This window comes from Pinus tabuliformis, chromosome 5_2, assembly GCF_031772625.1.
Source record: "Pinus tabuliformis cultivar Carrire ecotype Pingquan chromosome 5_2, CPIR1, whole genome shotgun sequence".
NCBI lineage: Eukaryota > Viridiplantae > Streptophyta > Pinopsida > Pinales > Pinaceae > Pinus > Pinus tabuliformis.
In genome coordinates, this window is record NC_142306.1 from 198,167,472 (window position 1) to 198,189,724 (window position 22,253).

The 22,253-nt window shown below is 36.5% G+C and overlaps 1 protein-coding gene across 1 annotated transcript in view; it reads left to right on the forward strand.

Annotated features, from left to right (window-relative positions):
- LOC149158245 (histone acetyltransferase of the MYST family 1-like) overlaps positions 1-22,253 on the forward strand; it is a 312,036-nt gene that overhangs the window by 65,495 nt on the left and 224,288 nt on the right. Inside the window, exons 2-3 of the mRNA XM_089436162.1 lie at positions 16,078-16,166; positions 16,496-16,558. Of these exons, the coding sequence (XP_089292288.1) occupies positions 16,078-16,166; positions 16,496-16,558 (152 nt within the window). The remainder of the gene's footprint in view (positions 1-16,077; positions 16,167-16,495; positions 16,559-22,253) is intronic.

A 22,253-nucleotide genomic window follows, 5' to 3' on the forward strand; every position in this document is an offset into this window, starting at 1 on the left:
TGAAGGAAAACAAGTTGGAAACCAACTTGTTTGGGAGACACAGATGAGTGGCCTAGCCAATTGGTTAAATTCAAGCAAGATTATTAATTAGATTAGATTTTAAAGTATGAGACCAGTGCCTTAATGGAGTCACAAATTCTTGCTTATAATAAATTGGAACCAAATGACCGGATGGACACCCGTTATTTAAGATGATCGACTAACCTGAATGATATTAAAACCTATGACCTATGTGTGATGCAAAGATCTTGGTTATTTTTAGTTAAATGCCTATTCTTTTAATCTTGGCTATTGATAAATACTTCAAGATCTTTTAATCTTGACCCTTGATTTTTTATTTTTGAGGAATTTTCGAATTTATCATTTAATTCAATTTTAATCAGCTCAAAATTAAATTAATTATTTTGAGCTAATTTCTTAAAAAAATTGACTTTGACTTAACCACCAAGGTCCAAGGGTCCAAATTTTATTGAAAAATACAATATTCCCTTGGTGGAAGACCTTTAAAAATTGATTCTTTTAAGACCCACAAATTTTTCCATTTGGAGAATTTATTTTCCTAAGACAATTTAATTTGACTTTAATTAATTAATTTTCTGGCTTAGTATTTAATTTAATTTTGCCAGAAAAATTAATTAATTTACACACGAGGGGATTTAATTATTTTTCCAACCCTCTAATACATAAGATTTTTATTTACAAGACTCAAAGAGGGAATACACATTCGTTTTAGACCCTCAAGACACATAACCCATCCACGACTCAATATAATCTAGTAAACCAAACGATTTGTAATAAAATAATTTAGCCAATTAGCTCAAATTATTCCCAAACCACTTTTACATCAGACTCGACTAAAAACACTTGGACTCATCTGATAATTCGACAATAAATTTCACCCTAGCTTTGGGGGTTTAAGTTGGACGGAAAAAACTCTTCTGATTAGCTGTGTCGAAAAACAAAGGTAATCAGTGAGGTTAAAAAACCTCCTAGGATGGAATTCGTCATCAAATTATAGGCTTACCTAGGTTGTTACATAGATTCAAGGTTTTACCACAATCATTTACAATATATAACTTGCAAAATGGGATGACCATGACACACGGATTGCTGATATGTGATCCGATCCTTGTTGAAAAAGTTGGTATTTCCGCTTTCCTAGAACTTCGACCATTTGAGTGCAACATGATGCAAGGTGAATGAGTGCCTCTTGAGTTAAGATTGTTAATTGATCTTTAAGTACCTAAGTCACCTAACACGGGACACGAGGATTCGACTATCCGACACAGGCAATTGACCCCCCGGAATAGGACACGTTACGACACATTATATATTAGTTTATATATATATATATTAAAAATTAGATATTTCTTACATAAATTCTCATTCATGATACAAATTCATTGATTCAAACATAGATCTTCATCTAGATGTAAGTTTTACAGAGTAACATTATGCATACAAATACAATTGTGAGTCGTGACATATTCATCAATGATCCAATAGGAGAAAGATTAGATACTGCAGTTTTCTCATTAAGTCATCAAAATCAAAATGTGTTACATAGGTAATAACAATGCCAATGACAAATAGAAATAGCAAATACAAAACAACTACAAGCCTCAAGGCAGTAGGTAGTTCATGGGTCATTAATCCTCATCATCAAAATCAACATCACTGTCATCATCATGGTCACCACTGCTCTTCGCAGCGGCATCCTCCTCCTCTGTATCCATTGTCATCTCTGCATTTGCTGGTGTGGATTATGATCCCTCTACAGTGTCATCATCATCAAAAGTGACAGGCTCTAGCACTGGCTCATTAAGATCCAAGTTGTCCAATGCCAAATCAACACTGCTGTCCAAATCCATGTCATCAGGAAAGACATCCCACATCTTTGTCTTTCCCTTCAACCACTCATCTCTTTCCCTGTAAATAAGACAAAGGTTGGTGTGCATATACACGATTGTCTCTGCCTTGCACTGCTCAAGGCTGCTTTTCTTGGCACTATACAAATCTGTGCTGCAATTCCTCTCGCAACAAGAGGATGAAGTCACTTGAGAGAGGAGCTTCATGGCTAACTGCTATAGAGGAGGGCTTGTTGCCCCATGAGTTGCCCACCAAAAATAGGGCTTCTTAGCCCCCTTGTCTCTAATCACATCATATCCTACAAATCCACCAGTGCCAGTGGAAAACTCTGCAAAGGCATCGTCCACCTCATCAAGGGATGCTCTATCCTGAAAAATCCTCCTCAATGCATCTTTCGTCCCCTGTGAAATTTCACCATCCATGTGAGGAGGGAATCTGCGGGAAGGTCCACCCTCAACATTTGAAGTCACTGTTGCAACCCCACTTCCAATAGAGGGAACACTTGCAGACCCTGATGAAATTGGAACAAGAGGGGCATCTCCAATGGTACATTCTTCCCCTTCCTTTTCCCCTTCCCTGTTGCCCTTGATTGAACTATGAATGATGTAAAAAAATAAAGAAAAAATGCACAAATTTGTAAAAAAAAATGCACATGCAAACTGCTGTAATAAAAATGCAAAAAAATAGAGACAAAATGCACTTACCTGTTGCTTGAATCGCCTCCAAAATGCTCCCACACCCTTTGCTATTTGCTCCCACACCCCCACAACAAACCCACAACAAGAGAGAAAGTCAAATGTGAAGTTGAAATGGGGGCTAAAATCGCCCTTTATGGGCCGCGTGACACTCAAAAAAGCGGACATGTATCCTAGAATTGGGACATGATCCGGAGGACACTTGTCCCACCAAATCGTGTCCGATTTGACTGATTCGGGACACGAGGGGGTTGAAGAACGAATCTGGTTTCTTAGTTAAGTACTTAGTTATAGTTAATCTTAAATTATGACAATAAGTACTTATCAATGGAAGAGACAATCTCAATTACAAGAGTATGTGCCAAATTAACAAATGCCCACAAGATACAAATCCTTAACAACTAAAGATCCACAATAGATAAACAATAGAACACTTTATCCACTTGTGACAATTAGCAAATGAGACAATATGAGATGCCAATGACAATTATTCAAAAGAGACAACAAGATTGTAAATTCTTATTGTTAGAGATTTCTGGAATAGCACTGTGTAATATGTGTGATCCATCCAACGTTTCGGATGGTGACTCCATCCATTATCAGGGACCAAAGAGAGCCTTGTGAGTAAACGAGTGCTGAAGAGCCTTTTAATAGGGAAAATAATGAATTATGTGTTTGTTGGATTAATGGTGAAAATTTTAAAATTAATAAATAATATTTGACCAACTTCACTTTTTTGAAAAAATAATGATTAAATTAGGATTTATTAATTTTGAAAAATTAACAAAATTGATAGAGGAACGAAAAATCAACTCCACCTTCTTTTCTTTTAAAGGCACCATCTATGAATAGATTGAAGGTACAACAATGGGCTCCCCCCTGTCTCCAGTAGTGGCTAACATCTTTATGGAACACTTTGAAACCAAAGCTCTCAATTCATGGCATCTCAAACCCAAATGCTGGTTCCAGTTTGTTGACGACACCTTTGTCATTTGGCAACACGGACGCCCTGCGCTTGACGCCTTTCATTCCCATCTTAATAGCATTTCCCCTTATATCCAGTTCACTATGGAAATCGAATCAAACAAATCCCTTTTTTTCTTCTATAGAAAAAAGACTCGTACTGACCATTATCTCCACTCCCTTTCTCATCACCACCCATCCCAAAAGTCTGGTGTTCTCAAAAACCTCTTCTCCAGAGCTTTAAAAATCTTTGCTCCCTAGATTCTTTATGTTGAAAAATCCCATCTAGTCAAGGCCTTCAAAGCCAATGGCTATTCTTTTGCTCAGAGCTTTAAATCTCTCTAGTCTATTGCTAACCCTAAACCCAAAAATTCAAACCCCTCTCCCTCTTGTGGCCAAGTCACCCTCCCTTACATTAAAGGGACCACTGATCTTATTGCTAAGATTTTGGCTAAGAAAAGCATAAAATTGTATTTAAACCCCACAAAACCCTCAAGAAAATGTTTTGATCAACCAAAGACATATCAGATCCCATGCTAGGATCAAGGGTTTATAAAATTCCTTGTTCTTGTGGTAAATCTTACATTGGTCAAACAGGTCATCCTTTCAAAGCCCGCCTCAAGGAGCACATAGCTGACACCAACCATAACCGTCTTTCAAAGTCTGCCATCGTTGAACACTCATATAAGTCCAAGCACTTAATTTGTTTCAATCAATCAAAAATCATAGCCTCTGCACCATTCTACAACTCTCGTATTATTTGAGAAGCCCTCGAAATCGAGAAGAACCCTAATAACTTTAATAGGGAGGATGGTTACAGACTCAACCAATCTTGGAAACCCATCATCCACTATCTCACCCAATGACTCTTGACCCTGCCTTGATTATTGTCTCCTCCTTCCTAGGACCTCTTATTACCCTCTTTCCCCCTTTTTTTGATCCCTTTTATCTATTAATGTTCTAATAAAATTTTTGGTCATCTTAAAGAACTCTTATTTCTTAACTTTATCTAACTAATAACGATATATATATTCTACATCAACAAAGTTTATTTTAGTCCTTAACTCCTTTTAATCCTTTGATATATATATATTTCTTGCTTTAATTCTTTGCCCCTTTATTTTCTAGTTATGTTTGTGACTATGAACTATAAAATAAGAAAATCCTTTTTTTATTTATTAATTCCTCTTTATGTTAATAATCCCTATTTCATTTGTAAGTTGATCAAATTCAACTAATTTGTCATTTAGCAAAATTAATTTTATGAATCTAATAACAAATATAGATAAATATATTATCTATGCTTGTTATTAACTTTTAATTTTTCAACAAATTTTAAAATAATAATTAATAATTAATAATTAAATTCTTAAATTAATAATTTTTGATTTTTCAACTAATTCTTAAATAAAAAATTTAATTCCTATTTCAAAATAAAAAATCTAATTCCTTATACTATTTCATTCCTCTATCAATTTTGTTAATTTTTCAAAATTAATAAATCCTAATTTAATCATTATTTTTTCAAAAAAGTGAAGTTGGTCAAATATTATTTATTACTTTAAAAATTTTGACCGTTCATCCAATGAATGCATAATTCATTATTTTCCCTATTAAAAGGCTCTCCAACACTTGTTTACTCACAATGCTCTCTTTGGTCCCTGATGATGGATGGAGTCACCATTGGAAACGTTGGATGGATCACACATATTACGCAGTGCTATTCCGAAAATATCTAACAATAACAATATGAATAACTGTGGAAGTCTCCAATCAATTGTAAATTCTCTTAGCCAATATTTCTCAACAATTAGCCTCTCCAATGTTAACAAAACAATTATTGAGAGATATGCAATTAGATTCACCAATCCTCAAGTTTAAGAACACTTTGATCTTCTTAATTGGAAATTTTATTGATGGTTGGATATATTCTCTTACATGTAAGTACCAATTTAATGCTATTTCTTGTTTTACTTTGTCGCATGCTTTGATGATGAGATTTTCGCTATACTAGGGGTAATTGCTGCATGCATTTACTGCAAAATTGTGGGATTATGTTTCTATATAGTATCTCTTTATGTATGGTCCATGTATGTTGAACAAATTCTACTAGGGATAATTCTATGACTGAATTTATCTTGTCAAGTCATCTTACCTTGCAAAACGAAGTGTAAAAGCTTTTAAGGTCACTCTCTTTTGCCCTAATGACAAATGAAGTTGTCCTTGAAGCCTCCTTGACCTAGAAACAAAGTACATTCTCATATTCTTCTTGACTCCAATCTCCCCAAAGGATTAGGCACTGGTCTACCGTAAGGTGATCACTTAAAGAACCATTTTTCTTCACCTCTCCTTTTTTCTAGGTCTAGCCACATTAGGGCTCCTAGGGAATCATTTTCCCGACAAACCACCCATAGAAAAACTTCGATCTCTTGGCCTCTACTACGCTGGTGTGTCTCCTAGGCCTCCTCCAAATTTTAGGGAATTCGGACGGTGGGGTTGTGAGATATTCCAAGCCCTAGCCTCGAGATTGGTTTTGCCCCAAGTTTCCCTAGGCTAGTTCCTAAGCGGGATCATTTGGCACCTTTAAGTGAAAATCACTTCTTTGATCCCCTTCTCCTTCATGTTTAGGTCAAGTCTATCATTGGTTGCTAAACTGCTTCCTCTTAACCTAACCTGGGTCCACTTGGTCATGTGTGGTCTCATATCTTGTCAAAGTCAACTCTTCAAAAACCACTAAGGAAACCAAGTTCAACAAGGATTTTAGGGTTTAGGAAGCTCCTTTACAATTCACACTCCTTAAACCTCCCTTAAATCCTCATCCCTTGCCCCTAGAAAGCCTTGTACCTTGCTTAAGAAGCAAGCAAGTACCATTGTTGAGCTTCCCCTAGGAAAGGGTCCTCGAGATCACTTCACATCCATCTTAGTTGATCTATCCTTCATAAGTGGTTCTCTATATATCGGGTCTCCTCCCATCAATGAAAGTCCATAAAGAGTAGGAAGCTTTAGCTGTGGTGATAGTGGGCTTTAGCTTCATTGTTGTTCTTGACCTAACAAGTGCCCCCTCTTGGACCCCCTGATCGTCTGAGCGGTAACAGGACCCAAGATGCCTTCAAGCTAGCCTTGACCTTGTTTGATAGATATTTCCTTGTTCTAGAGCCCATATGAGGATGGTTATCATTGACATAACTTGCAAAGGTTAGTGCGTCATGCCCATTTGGCAACGCTTGTCTTAGAGCGTGCCCCGTCACCCCTATGTGCCTTAGAAGGATGATATATGCCTTCTTGGAGATGATATCATGGTGGAAGAGGAGTTATTTGGAGATATACCCGTGCACTTTGATGATTTATTTCAGTGAGGAGCACTCATGATCCTCTTTGTGACTTGCTTGATGGAGAATTTTCATTTTGAGAGGATGATGTCATCACAGAGAGCTTTTATTCTCACACATGTGGGCTATTTTGATGTATTTATCATGTTTTGAAGTTATCTTAAGGTCAACTTGTGACCTTTAGGCCTAGTTGAACGCTCAAGTAAACTTCTTAGGGCTTTTAATTGTAAATTATTGAAAAGAGGTTTGGTTACGCTCATATAAATAGAGGGGACTGACTTTCATTTTGAATCATCACACTTAACAACACTTCTCTCTCTTTCTCTCTCAATAAGCGTGCACTAGCTCTCTTGTTCTTTTCTCTTGGACGCATTGTGATATTGGTGGGGTGAATTGTCTTGGGAGGGATATTTTTGCACGAGGAGACCTATCTTGGATTGAAGAAGTGATTCTTGTTAGAACAATGTATGTTTATTGCTGATTTTCTTCTGTTTTGCATGCAAATTTCTGAAATTAGGGTTTCTTTGTGCCATATTAAGTGCAATATCTTTAATGGAATCTTGTTTCTTTATACTTTGTAAAATTAGTCTTTGAAGGATCCATCAAAGGAACTTAGTGTATGCTTCCTTTGATCTTAAATCACTAGTTAGAGAAAGTCGCTAGGGTTTCTAAGAGACACATTTTAGTCCTCCACCCACCTCATCCACATTCCTTTATCTTTTACCTTCCCATTATTGATTCCATTATGTAATTGAGAGAAGACACTAGACTAGTTTGTGGTTGTCATTTAGAATTTCTTCTTTTTTCTTTTAAATTTGTTATAACTGTTAGAAAATTAGAAAGGCAGTAAAGATTTTCTTGATCTTGATAATTACTTGTGATGTTTCTTATTATTACGATTCTTTATATCTTCTTTCTTTAGTTCATCAATTAATTACCAAAAGCAGCAACACATAAAACGATAGACACCAGATGTAGGCACATGCTAGGGAAAAGCCCCCCTTGAGGGGAAACCTAGTCAAGATAATTCTTCCTTTCAATAGTATTCTTTGAGACTCTTCACCCTAGACGAAGACTAGACCTTCCCTCCACACCAAGTCCGCGTCCCAAAATTTCGACCTCTTCCCAACAACTTTGACTATGCAACAACTTACGACAAATGACAACTTCCGGCAACAGTGAAACTTGGAAGACTTTGATCTCCCAATCTAGGACACGAAACAAAGGGAGAGACACACAAAAATTTCGATTTTCCTTGTTTCGTTAGACTTCCCCAAACTCGCATTCACTTCGGCTTCCCAACAATAGACTTCGCACCTTTTCCCAGCTACAAGAGAACTTCGCACTTTTGCCCAACAACAAGAGATTTTCACACTTCTTCCAAGCTACAACAGAATTTGAACTTGATGAGAGAGTGATGCTCCAAATGAATTCGATGACCTTCCTTTTATTGGCGTCTTGTGGGGTCGAATAGGGTCCTTAGGCTGACTTGATCTTCTCTTAGGCCGACATGGTGTGGAGGTTCCATAATTCATATTTGACTCAATACCTAACCTTTTTACATGATTCAAAAGCCCAAGAAAGGTCTCTTTAAATGTACAATAACTCTTTAGACTCAAAATAAATCCTAGAAGTCCTCAATGGGGACTTTGACCTAAAACATGGTGACCCAAGCATGAAACCCATGCTTTAATAAGTCACAATAATAATAAAACAATTAATTTTCTTTATTCTTTTGACAAGTACATTACATGTTGACTCAAGTACATTATTGAAGACCGAACATAGTTACATTTTCCAACGCTTCATCTTAACTAGGGAGGTATTCATAATGTACAAATACAATGGAAGATCTCAAACTATATGAACCATGAAGAACTTTAGGCATCGCAATGCCATGGACTAGATTCCTGACCAAGGCAATCTATCCAAACAATCAGTCAATAGTTCAGGCACCGCAATGCTAAGGACTAGATTCCTGGCCATGGCAATCGATCCAGGTGAGACTAAGATGGACTCAAGCTTTTAGCTCCTTTAGGTACCCACAGGCTTACTTTCTAACCATCAACCCAAAAATCTAGGTGTCTATCCAAAACAGAGCTCTTTGATTAACACCACCTTTCCAACTTCTAGACATCAACACAATGTGACGACTAGAGGTATTCCGAGGAAATGCTTCACTCACAAAGCCTCAACAACCCTTGATCCAACAGATCAAGAATGACCAATCTCTCCCTATCAAATTGATTGGTAACCAGCATGCTATCAAATCCTTCGAGAGATTTCAGCGCTACAAACACAACCCCAATCAATAATATACTTTCACATGTACATAATCAAACACAAATCTCCGGGGTCTTTCAGACAAATTGCTGTTGCTTCTCAACTTTCCATAGTAGGACTATCAACTGAATCTTTGTTAGAAGATTCCTCAATCACATGTTTTCCTTCCTACTTCTCATGCAACAACATATCCTCCAAAATTCATTCTTCATTTAAAATCAAGCTATGCCCTCCCTCTTAACTAGAAAGCATCTCTTTATGCGGAATCCCTCTTACTCTTAGGGAGATCTTTTCTATTCATGCTTCCTCTGGGAGGTCAACTTTTTCTTTTTCGATATCGAAGAATCTTTTGTGGCTTCCAACCATTTCATCAAAGTTATCATCATCCCTATCATGCTTGTCACATTAATGAGCATCTTCACCAAGTTGAAGATTGTGTACCTACACAACTTAAATAGCAAGTACAACCAAATCTATAGAAGCATGATGTTAGCCATATCAGAATCACGGAAGCATTTCAACTTTATACATATCAGATACCCAAACTTAATTACAAACAAGAGACATATACTCTTCAACATCTTGTTAGGGACTTTGTTATACACCCTAGACTACTTCATAACAACATTCATTCCATCTAGGGTTTCAATGTGTCTTCCAAAGGTATGACATACCTTACTACAACATATAGAAAACCCTAGAAACAATTTACACAAATATAGATCTACAAAGTATCTAACAACCTTTCAAAATACATATGTTAGACTTCTCACTAGGGATTCATACAAATCCTAGATTTCATACAAAAGAATCAATCAAAGTTAATCACAACTTAGTCATTAACCTGACCAACTTCCACTAGGGTTAGTTCCAATCCCTAGATTTTCAATTAACCATCAATCAGACACTAACATGACCAACTATTACTAGGATTAGTTTGCAAACCCTAGATTTCCAAGCAATCATCATACTCAACCAAAAATTCAAATTTCAACAATTTCTTCACAAATATCAAATTATATAGTCAACATTCATAAGAGATTTCTACTTCAACTAAGATTCAACTCCAAAACCTTATAATTCCATTTTTCACAAATTCAACAAACTTACATAGATCTCAAATCATCATATTTCAGAGATTTTATTTTGACTAAGGTTTAACTCCAAAACCTTAGAATTCCATTTCCACAATCCTAACAATCATTATATACATAGATATCAGATTGTTACCTTTCACACTAGATAATGTCACTACTAGGATTTAACTGCAAAACCCTAGATTTTCATTTTCCGACAATCATCTAAACATATTTCAGATTGTTATATCACACATACTAGACAATTTAACTTCACTAGTGTTTAGCTACAACACCCTAGATTTCCAGATATCATCATCCTAGAATCTCAGACAAGGACTTTCATTAAATATTAAAACTCATGACCATCAATGACTAGGTCAGCACACATATCTAGGAATTCATAACCATACATAAGCATATCTTGTGTCCAACAATATTAATACATTTGACCTAGACTAACCTAGGACTTCAAAAGGACATATCTATATATATGCCTAGATTTCATCACCATGAAAATACATTTCATATCATGTGTTAGTCAAACCCAACTTCACAATGATCAATAAGAGTTAGACACACAACCATCTAGATTGCACTAGGGTTTGATCAGACAAACACACACATACAAAGGAAATCATTTCTATGACAATATAAGGGTCTTGCTCACACATTCCACCAAACCCTAATGAGCTAGGGTTCCAATGTAGAAACATAACAAACCCTACATTACTAAAACTTCAAAGGTTCCGAGATTTTAGACCTTATCATTCAATCCTAACAAGTTAGGATTTCCTGATCACACAAAAATCCCAAACATGACATCATCAATAAATCTTCAACTAGCATTTCACAATATCCCTAATCAGCTTAGGGTTTCGAATATTCATACTAGCATACTAGAATCAAATAAGAATGGGGTGGGTAGATTTATCAATATATGTATCACCCAAACAAGAATCACTAAAATTCAATACAACTAGTCATAAGTTATAACAATGTTAGTAATAGATCATCAAATGAATAATCCTTTCAATCAATGTATTGAAAGCATACCTTTGACTAACCTTGTCTTGAGAGATCCTCCTTCTTCCAGAGGTTTATCCTAATCAAGACAGTAGAGGGAGAAAGGTGATTAGTATTTAATATAATCAAAACTAAATGAATACATGAACCCAAAACTGAAAAGACATGAGATACTTATCTTTGGAAGTTGTTGGGGGCTCCCTCCAAAGCTTGAGGGATACCTACAAACTTATAAATACAAAAAATTGTCTTTTCAAAATATGTTAAAAACCTATAAATTCTAAAACACATAAAACAAGATATATAAAGCTATAAGCAAAGGACTTAATAGTGTAAGTCCCTAATGTTGGGTTCTTCGGGCTTGACTTTCTTTGAGTCTCCTTCCACAACAAATTTGGCTTGATCTCTTCCTCTCTTCTTATTCTTTGGATTCTCGGGACAGTCACTTTTATAGCGACCCTTCTTATGACATTGATAGCACTCTATCTTGGACATGTCAACTTTCTTCCTCGGTCCCTTCGATCTATTTCCTTTATGATGAGAAACATAAGCATTTGATACTCCTTCAGGATTGACAACCATTGAGATCCTTAATTCTTCTTGACTATAGGTGGTCCATAATTGTTCAAAGGTGGGAGCTTCCTTCCAATTGTTGAGACCTACAGCAAATGCACCCCAAGAGGGTGGCAATCCTAATAGAGCAGTGATCATTAGTTCTTATTTCGGAACAATCTCATTAGTGGCCAAGAGAACATCCTTGAGTCTAGCTATCTTCACAAAGAAGGTTGCCACAGTCTCTTCTTTAGTCATCTTTGTAGTCCTCAGCTCATCGATGTTAGTTATGAATGGGACAAGATTGTCTGTTATCCCTTCTACTATCAGAGTCATAGCCACCAATTTTAAATCCCTGAATTTCGCTTTGTCGGCATCGCTGGCTTTTTCTGTAGGCTTCTTTACATGTCCTTTTACCAAATCCAACACCTTGTTCTTCTCGAGGATTAGGTCAATCCTCTTCTTCCAGAATTTGAAGTTAGATGCTCCTTCAAGTTTGTTCTCACCCTTGATTGAGCTAGACATCTTCCTTGAATATAATAGACTCCTTCCCTGAGATATTACCTATGAATGGATCAAGTACTTGAAACTGCCTTTTTCTTCCTTCACCAAGCCTCTGATATCATGTTAGAAAATCAGAAAGGCAGTAAATATTTTCTTGATCTTGATAATTACTTGTGATGTTTCTTATTATTATGATTCTTTATATCTTCTTTCTTTAGTTCATCAAGCAATTACCAAAAGCAGCAACACATAAAACAATAGACACCAGATGTAGGCCCAGGGCAAAATCCCCCTCGAGTGGAAAACCCAGTCAGGATACTTCTTCCTTTCAATAGTATTCTTTGGGACTCTTCACCCTAGACCAAAACCAGACCTTCCCTCCACACCAAGTCAGCCTCCTAGAATTTCGACCTCTTCCCAACAACTTCGACTATGCAACAACTTACGGCAACTGACAACTTCCAGCAACAGTGAAACTTGGAAGACTTCGATCTCCCAATCTAGGACATGAAACAGAGAGAGAGACACAAAAATTTCGATTTTCCTTGTCTCCTTAGACTTCCCCAAACTCGCATTCACTTCGGCTTCCCAGCAACAGACTTCGCACCTTTTCCCAGCTACAAGAGAACTTCACACTTCTGCCCAACAACAAGAGATTTTTGCACTTCTTCCCAGCTACAAGAGAATTTGAACTTGATGACAGGGTGATGCTCCAAATGAATTCGATGACCTTCCTTTTATAGGCTTCTTGTGGGGTCGAATAGGGTCCTTAGGATGACTTGATCTTCCTGACATGGTGTGGAGGTTCCATAAGTCATATTTGACTCAATACTTAACCTTTTTACATGATTCAAAAGCCCAAGAAGAGTTTCTTTAAATGTACAATAACTCTATAGACTCGGAATAAATCCTAGAAGTCCTCGATGGGGACTTTGACCTAAAACATGGTGACCCAAGCATGGAAACCCTGCTTTAATAAGTCACAATAATAATAATAAAAATTCTTTTTCTTTATTCTTTTGACAAGTACATTACATGATGACTCAAGTACATTATTGAAGACCGAACATAGTTACATTTTCCAACAATAACTAGGGTTAGAATTAGATTAAATTTGCATTTAATAGCAATTTATTGTCCATTTGTTATTGCCCTATTGAAATGGATTGCATTTAATAAATATAAAAAAGAAAAATCTAGCATTAATTGCATGTTTTCACCTCGAAATTAGGTTGAATGTCTGGATTTTAATCACTGTCATATGCATTTTAAGCCCTTTAAAACCATTGTTTACTTAACCTTAGCTTGCCTCATTCACAGCCTATGCTACTTTATTGATCCTATCACTCTCAAGCTATTTTCTAAAGCTGTTGTATGCCATTGTGTGTCCTAAATCTGCATTTAATGAAACCCCTAACTTATAGCAGCCTTTTATTAAATTTTAAAAGTCTTACAAAGTGTACTTGGACTCTAGGCAACTCTTATCTCAGCCTTTCAAGGTTTGGCTGTTACCTTTTCCTTTAATTATTAAACCTTTAATCACCATTGAGCCCTCCTTAATTGAATATCTTGCTGGTTATCTTTGTATGGAAGCCTCCCTTGTGGGGATAATATCAACCACTAAATTGCTAGAGAGAAGCCACTGAGGTGACATTGGTGGCTGATTTCTTGTTGCCCAGAAGACCTAGGTTGCTTAGTGAGGCTTTGCACTAGGCTTGGTTGATTTTGTGGTATCAGGGACCAAGTTGACTTTTTTACTTCTGGGACCACATGCATTGGGAAATGTGGACTGCCTTGATAATGTGAACATGCTGATTTTGTGAGATTGCCATGTTGAGAACTGTCTGAGGAATACTGCGCTAAGGCCAAGGTCACATACAAACTCATTGACTTATAACCGTGGGCTAAGACCATAAGACATAGGTGCAGCACCTTGATGTGGGCTGGAGTAGCCCATACACCAGTGATCACCCTTACATAACCAAGGCTCCTCTAAACCATGAGTTCCCTTGAGATCCATCCACAATCTCCTGACCCTATATATGACAAAGAAACAAAGGACTTAGTCCAAAACGATAGGTTGTGGCCGACCATCAAAAGACATAGGACACCTAAATACAAAATGTCACATGGTTTTACAATGCTTTTGACTTGTGATCTTGGGCTTACAATGGTGATAAATGGAAGTGAAAAACATATGTACCCCTGTTGACATTAGGGGTAACAGGTGGCAGAAACAAATGATTGTCACCTGGTAGACATAGGCCTTTTAATATTATGTGAAAAATTTAAAGTCGTTTTCCATGGTATAAAATAATCAAACTTACGTGGAATTAAAAATCTCATGATACTTGATTTTGCGTATTTTTTAGTTTTGTTTACAGCCATTGTTTAGATGCTTTTCCTTTCTTTTGAAAGTCTATATTTTTGTGTTAGGTTTTAAGAGACATGCACTAATATGCATGTTGTAACTGTATTATATACAATTCGAATGGGTATATTTAAAAAAATATCTGATATTCATAATTAACAGAAGAACATACAAGGATTGTCAAAATTGCATAAATAAGGCCATTTTTTATATCTTTTTGTCCTAATTATTGGTAAGATTTTATATGGAGAAATCAGTACTGTATTCATATAGATCAAAATTTCTAATGGCTTTGAAGATGGTACTTAAATATAACAGATTGTCTGAACAACTCTATTCTAAGATAATACAACCTCTGTTTCTAACCTTCTGTAGGTTGTTTAAAAATTAATTGCAAAAAATGGATACAAACTATTGCCTTTGCAACTATCATCTGAATAGGGTGCCCTCCATTGTCTCACACCTATGTCATATTCAGTCAATTCATCAATGTAGCCATTAAATCAATGTCACTTATGCTACTTATGTCATCATGGCAGTGTTGGCTCTGTTGTGGGAAATCCAGTAAGAATATGGGTAGACAGATATTTGAACATTTCTTAAGTGAATAATTATACAGAATGTGATCGATGCCATGCAATGCTTGCATATGAAATAGTCCTTCATAATTGTAATCCAGAAGAGTGGTTACTTATATAACTACTCTCCAAGAGTTAAGAAAATATCCGTTCTTTACTAACACAAGCTAATATCCACAATCAAGAATCCCCTAGAACTTGTCGAAGCTCTCAATCCATATAGGCCAGTTATAGTGTCTCAGTCATTATGAGCAGACTAAAATTTCTTGCATATGATATGGAGAAGTCAGTTACCTTTAGCATTGCTTATAATTATTTAGAAGTTTGGTTTAGAACCTCGTCCTTTCGATTAATACAAGGACAAGATCCAACTGCATGGTAACTCGGATGGCCTGTTATTGGATATTGGGAATAGGAGACTATGGGTTGGTTGCTGGCTGCAAGGGGTGTAATCCTGTATGCTTTCAATGTAGTTATTCATGCAGTATAAAACTTAAATGCTGCATTGAATGAAGATGTTTTAGGTCATTGTTACTAATAGATCTTTCTTAGAAAATTACTGGTCAATATGTAAGTTGCTGGATAATACATTTTCCTTCTTCTTTTTCCATGTGTTTTGGAAATTCACATGAATCATGTTGTCTACATTCTTGTTAAACATAAATCTTGGTGGTTGTGAGGGCAATTTTTTTGGCAATATAAGTACATAATCTTGATTGCTGAATGGTTTTCGGATAAAAACAGTTTAATCCTGTTCCTTGGGGCGTCATAATTACATTTAAGATCGAGCAGTGTTTGCAGTCTTTTGACTTAATAACTTCTTGGTTACAGTCAATAGAAGGCTTGATGAGTGGGTGAAACTTGAGCAATTTGAACTTGATTCTGTGGAGACTGATGCTGATGAGAAAATTGAGGACAAGGTATAATTCAATCACCAGTTCTTTCTGAATACTATTTTGTGCAGAGGTCAACATCACTTCTGTCTCTATCCATTAATTATTAATTCTATCCTTCCTATTTTGCTAGCTTTTTAACCTCTAGAGTGTTATAGATACTCCCACAGTTTATTGATGTCTATTGTCTAGTCCCACTGATCTATTTCTTGGTCATTTGTTCAACATTAATAAAATTGTTTTATCTATCCATTAAAATGGTTTTCTTTTCAATGTTTGGTGGGCCTGTTTGTGAATTGGAGTTTTAGTTCTAGTTTTTCACAAAATTTGAAATTGCATAGGTTTTGGTTTGACAGGGAGGAAGCTTGAAAATGACTCGCCACCAGAAACGCAAAATTGATGAAATCCACGTTGAAGAGGTGGGAAATTTACCCAGATATGATGGAGAATTTTACAAGTGATTAACTCTTTTCTATAATGAAGATATTCATTGGGTTCTTAATCTTCATGTATAACACTTGCATGTGGTCATTGTTTTGTAATTTTCTTCTTATGCTGCTGTTTAAAATTTTTCTCTTAATCGTTCTTATAAAAATACAAGTTAGAAACACATAAAATTCCCTTGAATGGCTTTTAGTTTGGAGTCTGGACATTGAAGCAAAGGTAGATGCATTATAAATGTCAACCATATTTTTTAAAAATAAATATATGTGAAAATTATATCACTGCAGCAACTGATTTACTTTTCCTACTTATTTCATCATAAGTTATTCATGAAATTACTTCAATAAACATTAAAATAAATACCGCTGTAGATGTCACACCGTAATACAGAAGCAAACATATGCACACATTGACACAGTTATTTTGGACTAATGTCCCCGGAAAAACCCAATGTGGGAAAACCGGTGCAGCAAGGGAGGATTTTATTATTCAGCAATTTTCTAGTACAATAGGGTGCCAAACTAGCTTACCCACAGATAGACAAATTTCCAGCACTTCTTCTGAACCCAATGTCAGCTTGAAACCTTTTGCGCCAGCCTGAAACCCTCTGCGTTAGCCTATTGAGGCTCTGCGCAACCTCTTTGGCCTTCTGCGTCACTCCTGCAGCCTCTGCGTGGATGACGTAGGCCCTTCTGGCTCTACGCAGCCTCTGCTGCCTCTGCGTGGCTTCCTCTGACTCTGCGTCTGCCTCTTCTGCGTCTGAGCTGATCTCCCGTCTCTCTGTTCCGTACTTGCTGCCCCCTGACTGCTCTCTAGACCTCTGGTTCAATTTTTCAGGAAACCCTGCTCCAGAAATTGAACTAACTGGTCTCCCTCAGTGTGTTCTCCAAGTGACCCTCAAGTCTTCTCTTATACTTTCCTCGTTGATAAATCAACGGCTGAGATTAAGTCCCTAATCGACAGCTAAGATTAGATCTGGCTTGATCCATGTTTTTTGGACCATTCTAACACAGTTTTATATTAATCCACATTAATATTTTAATTTCCTTAAGTTTAGACTTAGGGACTCCATTAAAAATATTACTTATTTTAATATCTCTTGAACTGTTTAGAATCTTCCCAAACCCTTTCTGGGTATTGGAGATCTCATGTGCCCTAAGCTCTCCACAAAATTTCGTGGCTAGAGCACATCCGATGCTACCCCAAATCAACAATATATTCACTCTTGAAGACTGAACTGTACTAGAATTGTTTGAAATGAATTCTCTGTCCAATCCAATACAATATGTTTCAAGCTGAATCATGCAACCTTAGTGATCTAATTGGAGTGGAGAATTCCGGTCTTAAATGTCAAGAATTTCATGTTTTAGGGTTGTTGCTAATCACTGAGCATAAGAAACGGTGTTCTAATTATAAAGCTTATGATATTGTATTTACAAAAATATATAATAGCATATGTTTAGGTGCCGTTGGATTGATGTTGTCAAGATATAATGCTACTATTGACTTGGCTTTAGAGGTCTTCACTCCCAAGTTTTTGACTTGCTGCTGGGACTCTTGGTTCAGTTGATGATCCGTGATGGTCAGTACAACTTGATTGTTTTGATAATGAGTATACAGACCCGACATTTATTGCTTGTGAATTGTGATGCTGTGGAAACCAGTCTGATGGACAATGTCACAATGGTCTTGTTGTTACATATGGTGAAGAAAGTAACCTTTTTTGTTCCACTGTTTCTCTTTTTTTTTTAATTCTGTATTATGACATAGGTGGTGTTTAAACTTTAACATACTCAGTGTTCTTCCCGTTCAATTTTGTTTCAACTGCTTTATGTTGATAGGATTTAGTAATGAAAAGAGTAGCCTTCTTTTTTTCTTTTTTCTTTCTATTGGAATCAAGTGGTGCTTAATATCTTAGACTTCTCTTTAGTTCTCCTTCTTCTTTGAGCTCTGGGAAGAGTTGCAGAATCCTCCTCGAGTTTCATTATGATTTCATGTTCTAACCACTTGCTTATCCAACTAAGGCTATTTTATGCCTTTAAATTATGTTTGGAGAAGTTATTTGTTGTTTACTCGTGGTCGCCTTTCACTGAAGTCCTTTAACATCAGAGAACTCTCTTAGTTAATGGCACCTATCTGATCAGAGAAAAAATTATGAATAACCAATAGTATAGGAGATATTTTTTTTTTAAGTAATTGATTTTCTTTAATATTGACTTGATCGATTTGGATATGTGCAAAGGCCTTTCGATCCTTACTTTCGCAGCCAGCTACTTATCAGTTGTTGGACATGCATTGCTAATTTGTCATCTTATGATAATGTGTTGATCATTTCCCAACTTTTGTAGATTTTGTTATAAATACCATGAAAATGTTTCTAGCATGATTGCTTTTTAGAGGTCCTCTTTCAATAAAGCTTGATATGGCTCTTGTAATAAGTTTCGTAAAGATTTGTTGTCAATATGTGAGCAGGTATAATCATTTTCATCTTTGGTGTTAATGTTGTATGTTGTAAGACATCTTGGACAATTTGTTATATTTCAGTACTCTACAACATTCATAGGAAGTTGATGCTTTGATCTGTTGACTACGTTGTTGCATGGGCGCTTCTGTTGCCATGTTAACTGTAACCATACTTGCTGTACCTGCAATCTGATGCATAGTTTTAAAAACCGGCCACAAAAACCGGTAACCGGTCTAATCGGCCGGTTAGAGGCCTGGCCGGTCCGAACCGGCCTAAAAAACCCGGTTAGATACTTCATGTGCCTGAAATCTGGCCCTAACCGGTCAAAACCGGCCCACCGAATTATGACAAAAAGTGCAGCGGTTTTGTGGTTTAGGGGTTTTGGGGGTGAGGGAAAGGTATTTTCCCTCCAAAAACACCCTCACACTTGCTATAAGAGACCCCTCTCACTCTCATTTGTCTCACACAACTGATTTGGAGTGTTTGTGAGTGTTTGTGAGTTTGTTTGTGAGCTTGGAGAGTGTGGAGTTTTTGCTGAAGTAGTCATCTTGGAGTTGGAGTTGGAGCTATTTTGGAGATAGTGTGTAGCTGTCAGTGGAGTTGCCATCTTCAAGAGGAGGCTAAGGGAGCTAGTTTGCATTTCCAGGTAAGGATTTGCACTTGATAATTCCTCATTTGAGTCTGCTGTCCATGAATTTTTTATTTGTGTTATAAACTTCTCACTTCTATGATCTACCATCCAGGGAGTCATCATGCCTCCAAAAGCCGAAGATACTGCATGGGCTCATTGTGATATGATTGATGGCAAAATGATTTGCAAATATTGCCAAAAATCCATTCAAGGAGGGGGTATTAACAGGTTCAAGCAACACTTGGCTGGGATAGGAGGCCATGTAAAGCCATGTGGAGCACCAAATGAAATAATAGGGCATATTAGGGCAGAATACCTTCAGAAGTTTGAGACTCAAGTCACTGAACCAATAGAGAAGTTTGTGGCTACACAGTTTGGGAGTCGAGACTCAACCAACTGAGTTTGATCATGATGACTGAGACTCATGAGAAGTTTCAACTTCAAGTGATAATGTTGATCACTATTATAGTATTACTATTATCATATATGTAGAGTCTAGACTGAAGTCTTGTAGTAGGCCACTGGCCCCATAGTTTGTAGGCTTTATTTTTGCACTCTAGTGGCCATTTAGAGCCTCATTGCTTATGTATTTTGTCGATGATATGTATTGCACTCGGTGCCATTTTGATATATTCACCTTTAAGGCTTTACATGGTATATCAATGAGCAATCTTTGCATATTTTGTCTCTATTGGCTTGGAATCATGGTTTTAAATCTTAAAAATAGTTTTTTTCATTAAAAAATAATTATTTAATGTATTTTTCTAAAACCGGTTCGTTTAGACCAAACCAGTCCCGGTTAGACCGGTTCCGGTCGGTACACCGGTTCATTAGGTGGACCGGTCCGGTCACCGGTTCCGGTTTTAAAAACATTGATCTGATGACCTTCTTTTTTGTAAGGTAAAATCATTGTACCCTGTGCCTGTTTCTAACAGGTTTTTGTTCTTGTTGTACTGGTAGCTGCACCTAGATGCACCCATGCAACATAGAATGATCATGCCTTGTTCTTTTATTGTCTCTTCTAATTTTCTAATACCGACATATCAAAAGTATGCTTATATTCCAGCTCCAGCAATTATTGTTAGGGTGATGGACTTTTCATCCCCTATCAGATTTTATGTATTGATTGTCTATCACCATGCAATCACAACTTTGTATGTGTGTGTGTATGTAGATGGTTAACATGTAATGCAACCTTCTTAGACTCTACGGGGGAATTGCTAATCATTCATCATATTGGTGGCCTTGAGTTAGAGAATGAAGCATGCTTGATACTAAACCTTTTGTGCAGTGGAAACTTGAAACGCACATGACTAGGTCCATTTGACGTCCATCAACATTTTTCATGCAAGAAACTCACATTGCCTATGACGGACCAATCATGTTCAGATCATGAATATCCAAAATATTTGGAACAATGTAAAGAAATGGAGTTGGAAAAAATAATACATTGAGTCAATATGAGAAAATGATAGAATATGATAGGGTGATTGGTTACAAATGAGGGCCCCATCTAAATATCTAAGTAGGTGTCTTCTCACTAAGAGAGATGTCCTTTCATTAAGATGTCTCTTCCTCAATTATTAAATAATTATTTACATTTACATTTATATATCATGTTTATTGCATTGCCTTCTCCTATGGAAGTGCTTTGTTCTCAAGGCATATTCGTGGAAAGGGTTTACGTCTTTGCTTCGGCAACGTCCTCACATGTTTCTCGGTTCTTGATGCTATCGTGATTGATGATACGAGACGATATGAACTTCTAATGACTGAGCATAATTGTCTGTTAGTTTTTGGTAGCAACGGTTAGGTGTTCTAGTCTCTATGGTGTCTAAGAGGCTAAGGAACACAAAAGGATAATTGGGTCCAAGACCCAGAAAAAGTTTATAATCAAAATGCGTTAATTATATTAATTAGCCAATTGTTAAATATTTTCCTGTGTAACATAGGAAAATTGGTTAATTAAATCAGATTAATTGAGATAAATTGATTTTGCTTTATAGGCTTTCGGAAAAGTCACTTGATGGGGTCAAGATTGTGATTAGATCGTGGCTGTTGATTGTTCAACGAGAGATTATAAGAGAAAATCGATGCATCAATTGGAGACACATCAAGGAGCTCGAATTACCCAGTTGTAGTGATTAGCAAGGGCGTAGTTTGAGCGAGGGAGACACTGACAAAAGGATTTCAACAAAGAAGATTGTGGAGAAATTTCCAGAGGAATTTTCTTAGTGATTTCCAATTTCTAGTAGGAGGAATGTTGAAGAATGTAACTAGGTTTGGTCTTCATAAATTGTATTTGAGTCATATGAAATGTATGTATCAAAAGAAAGAAAAATAATTTATTATTATTATTATTATTATTATAACTTATTAAAGCATGGGTTTCATGCTTGGGTCATCATGTTTTAGGTTAAAGTCCCCATTGAGGACTTCTAAGATTTATTCTGAGTCATTAGAGTTATTGTCCATTTAAAGAGACCCTTCTTGGGCTTTTGAATCATATAAAAAGATTTATTATTGAGTCAAATAAGTCATTTGTCACCTCTGCACCAAGTCGGCCTCAAACTGG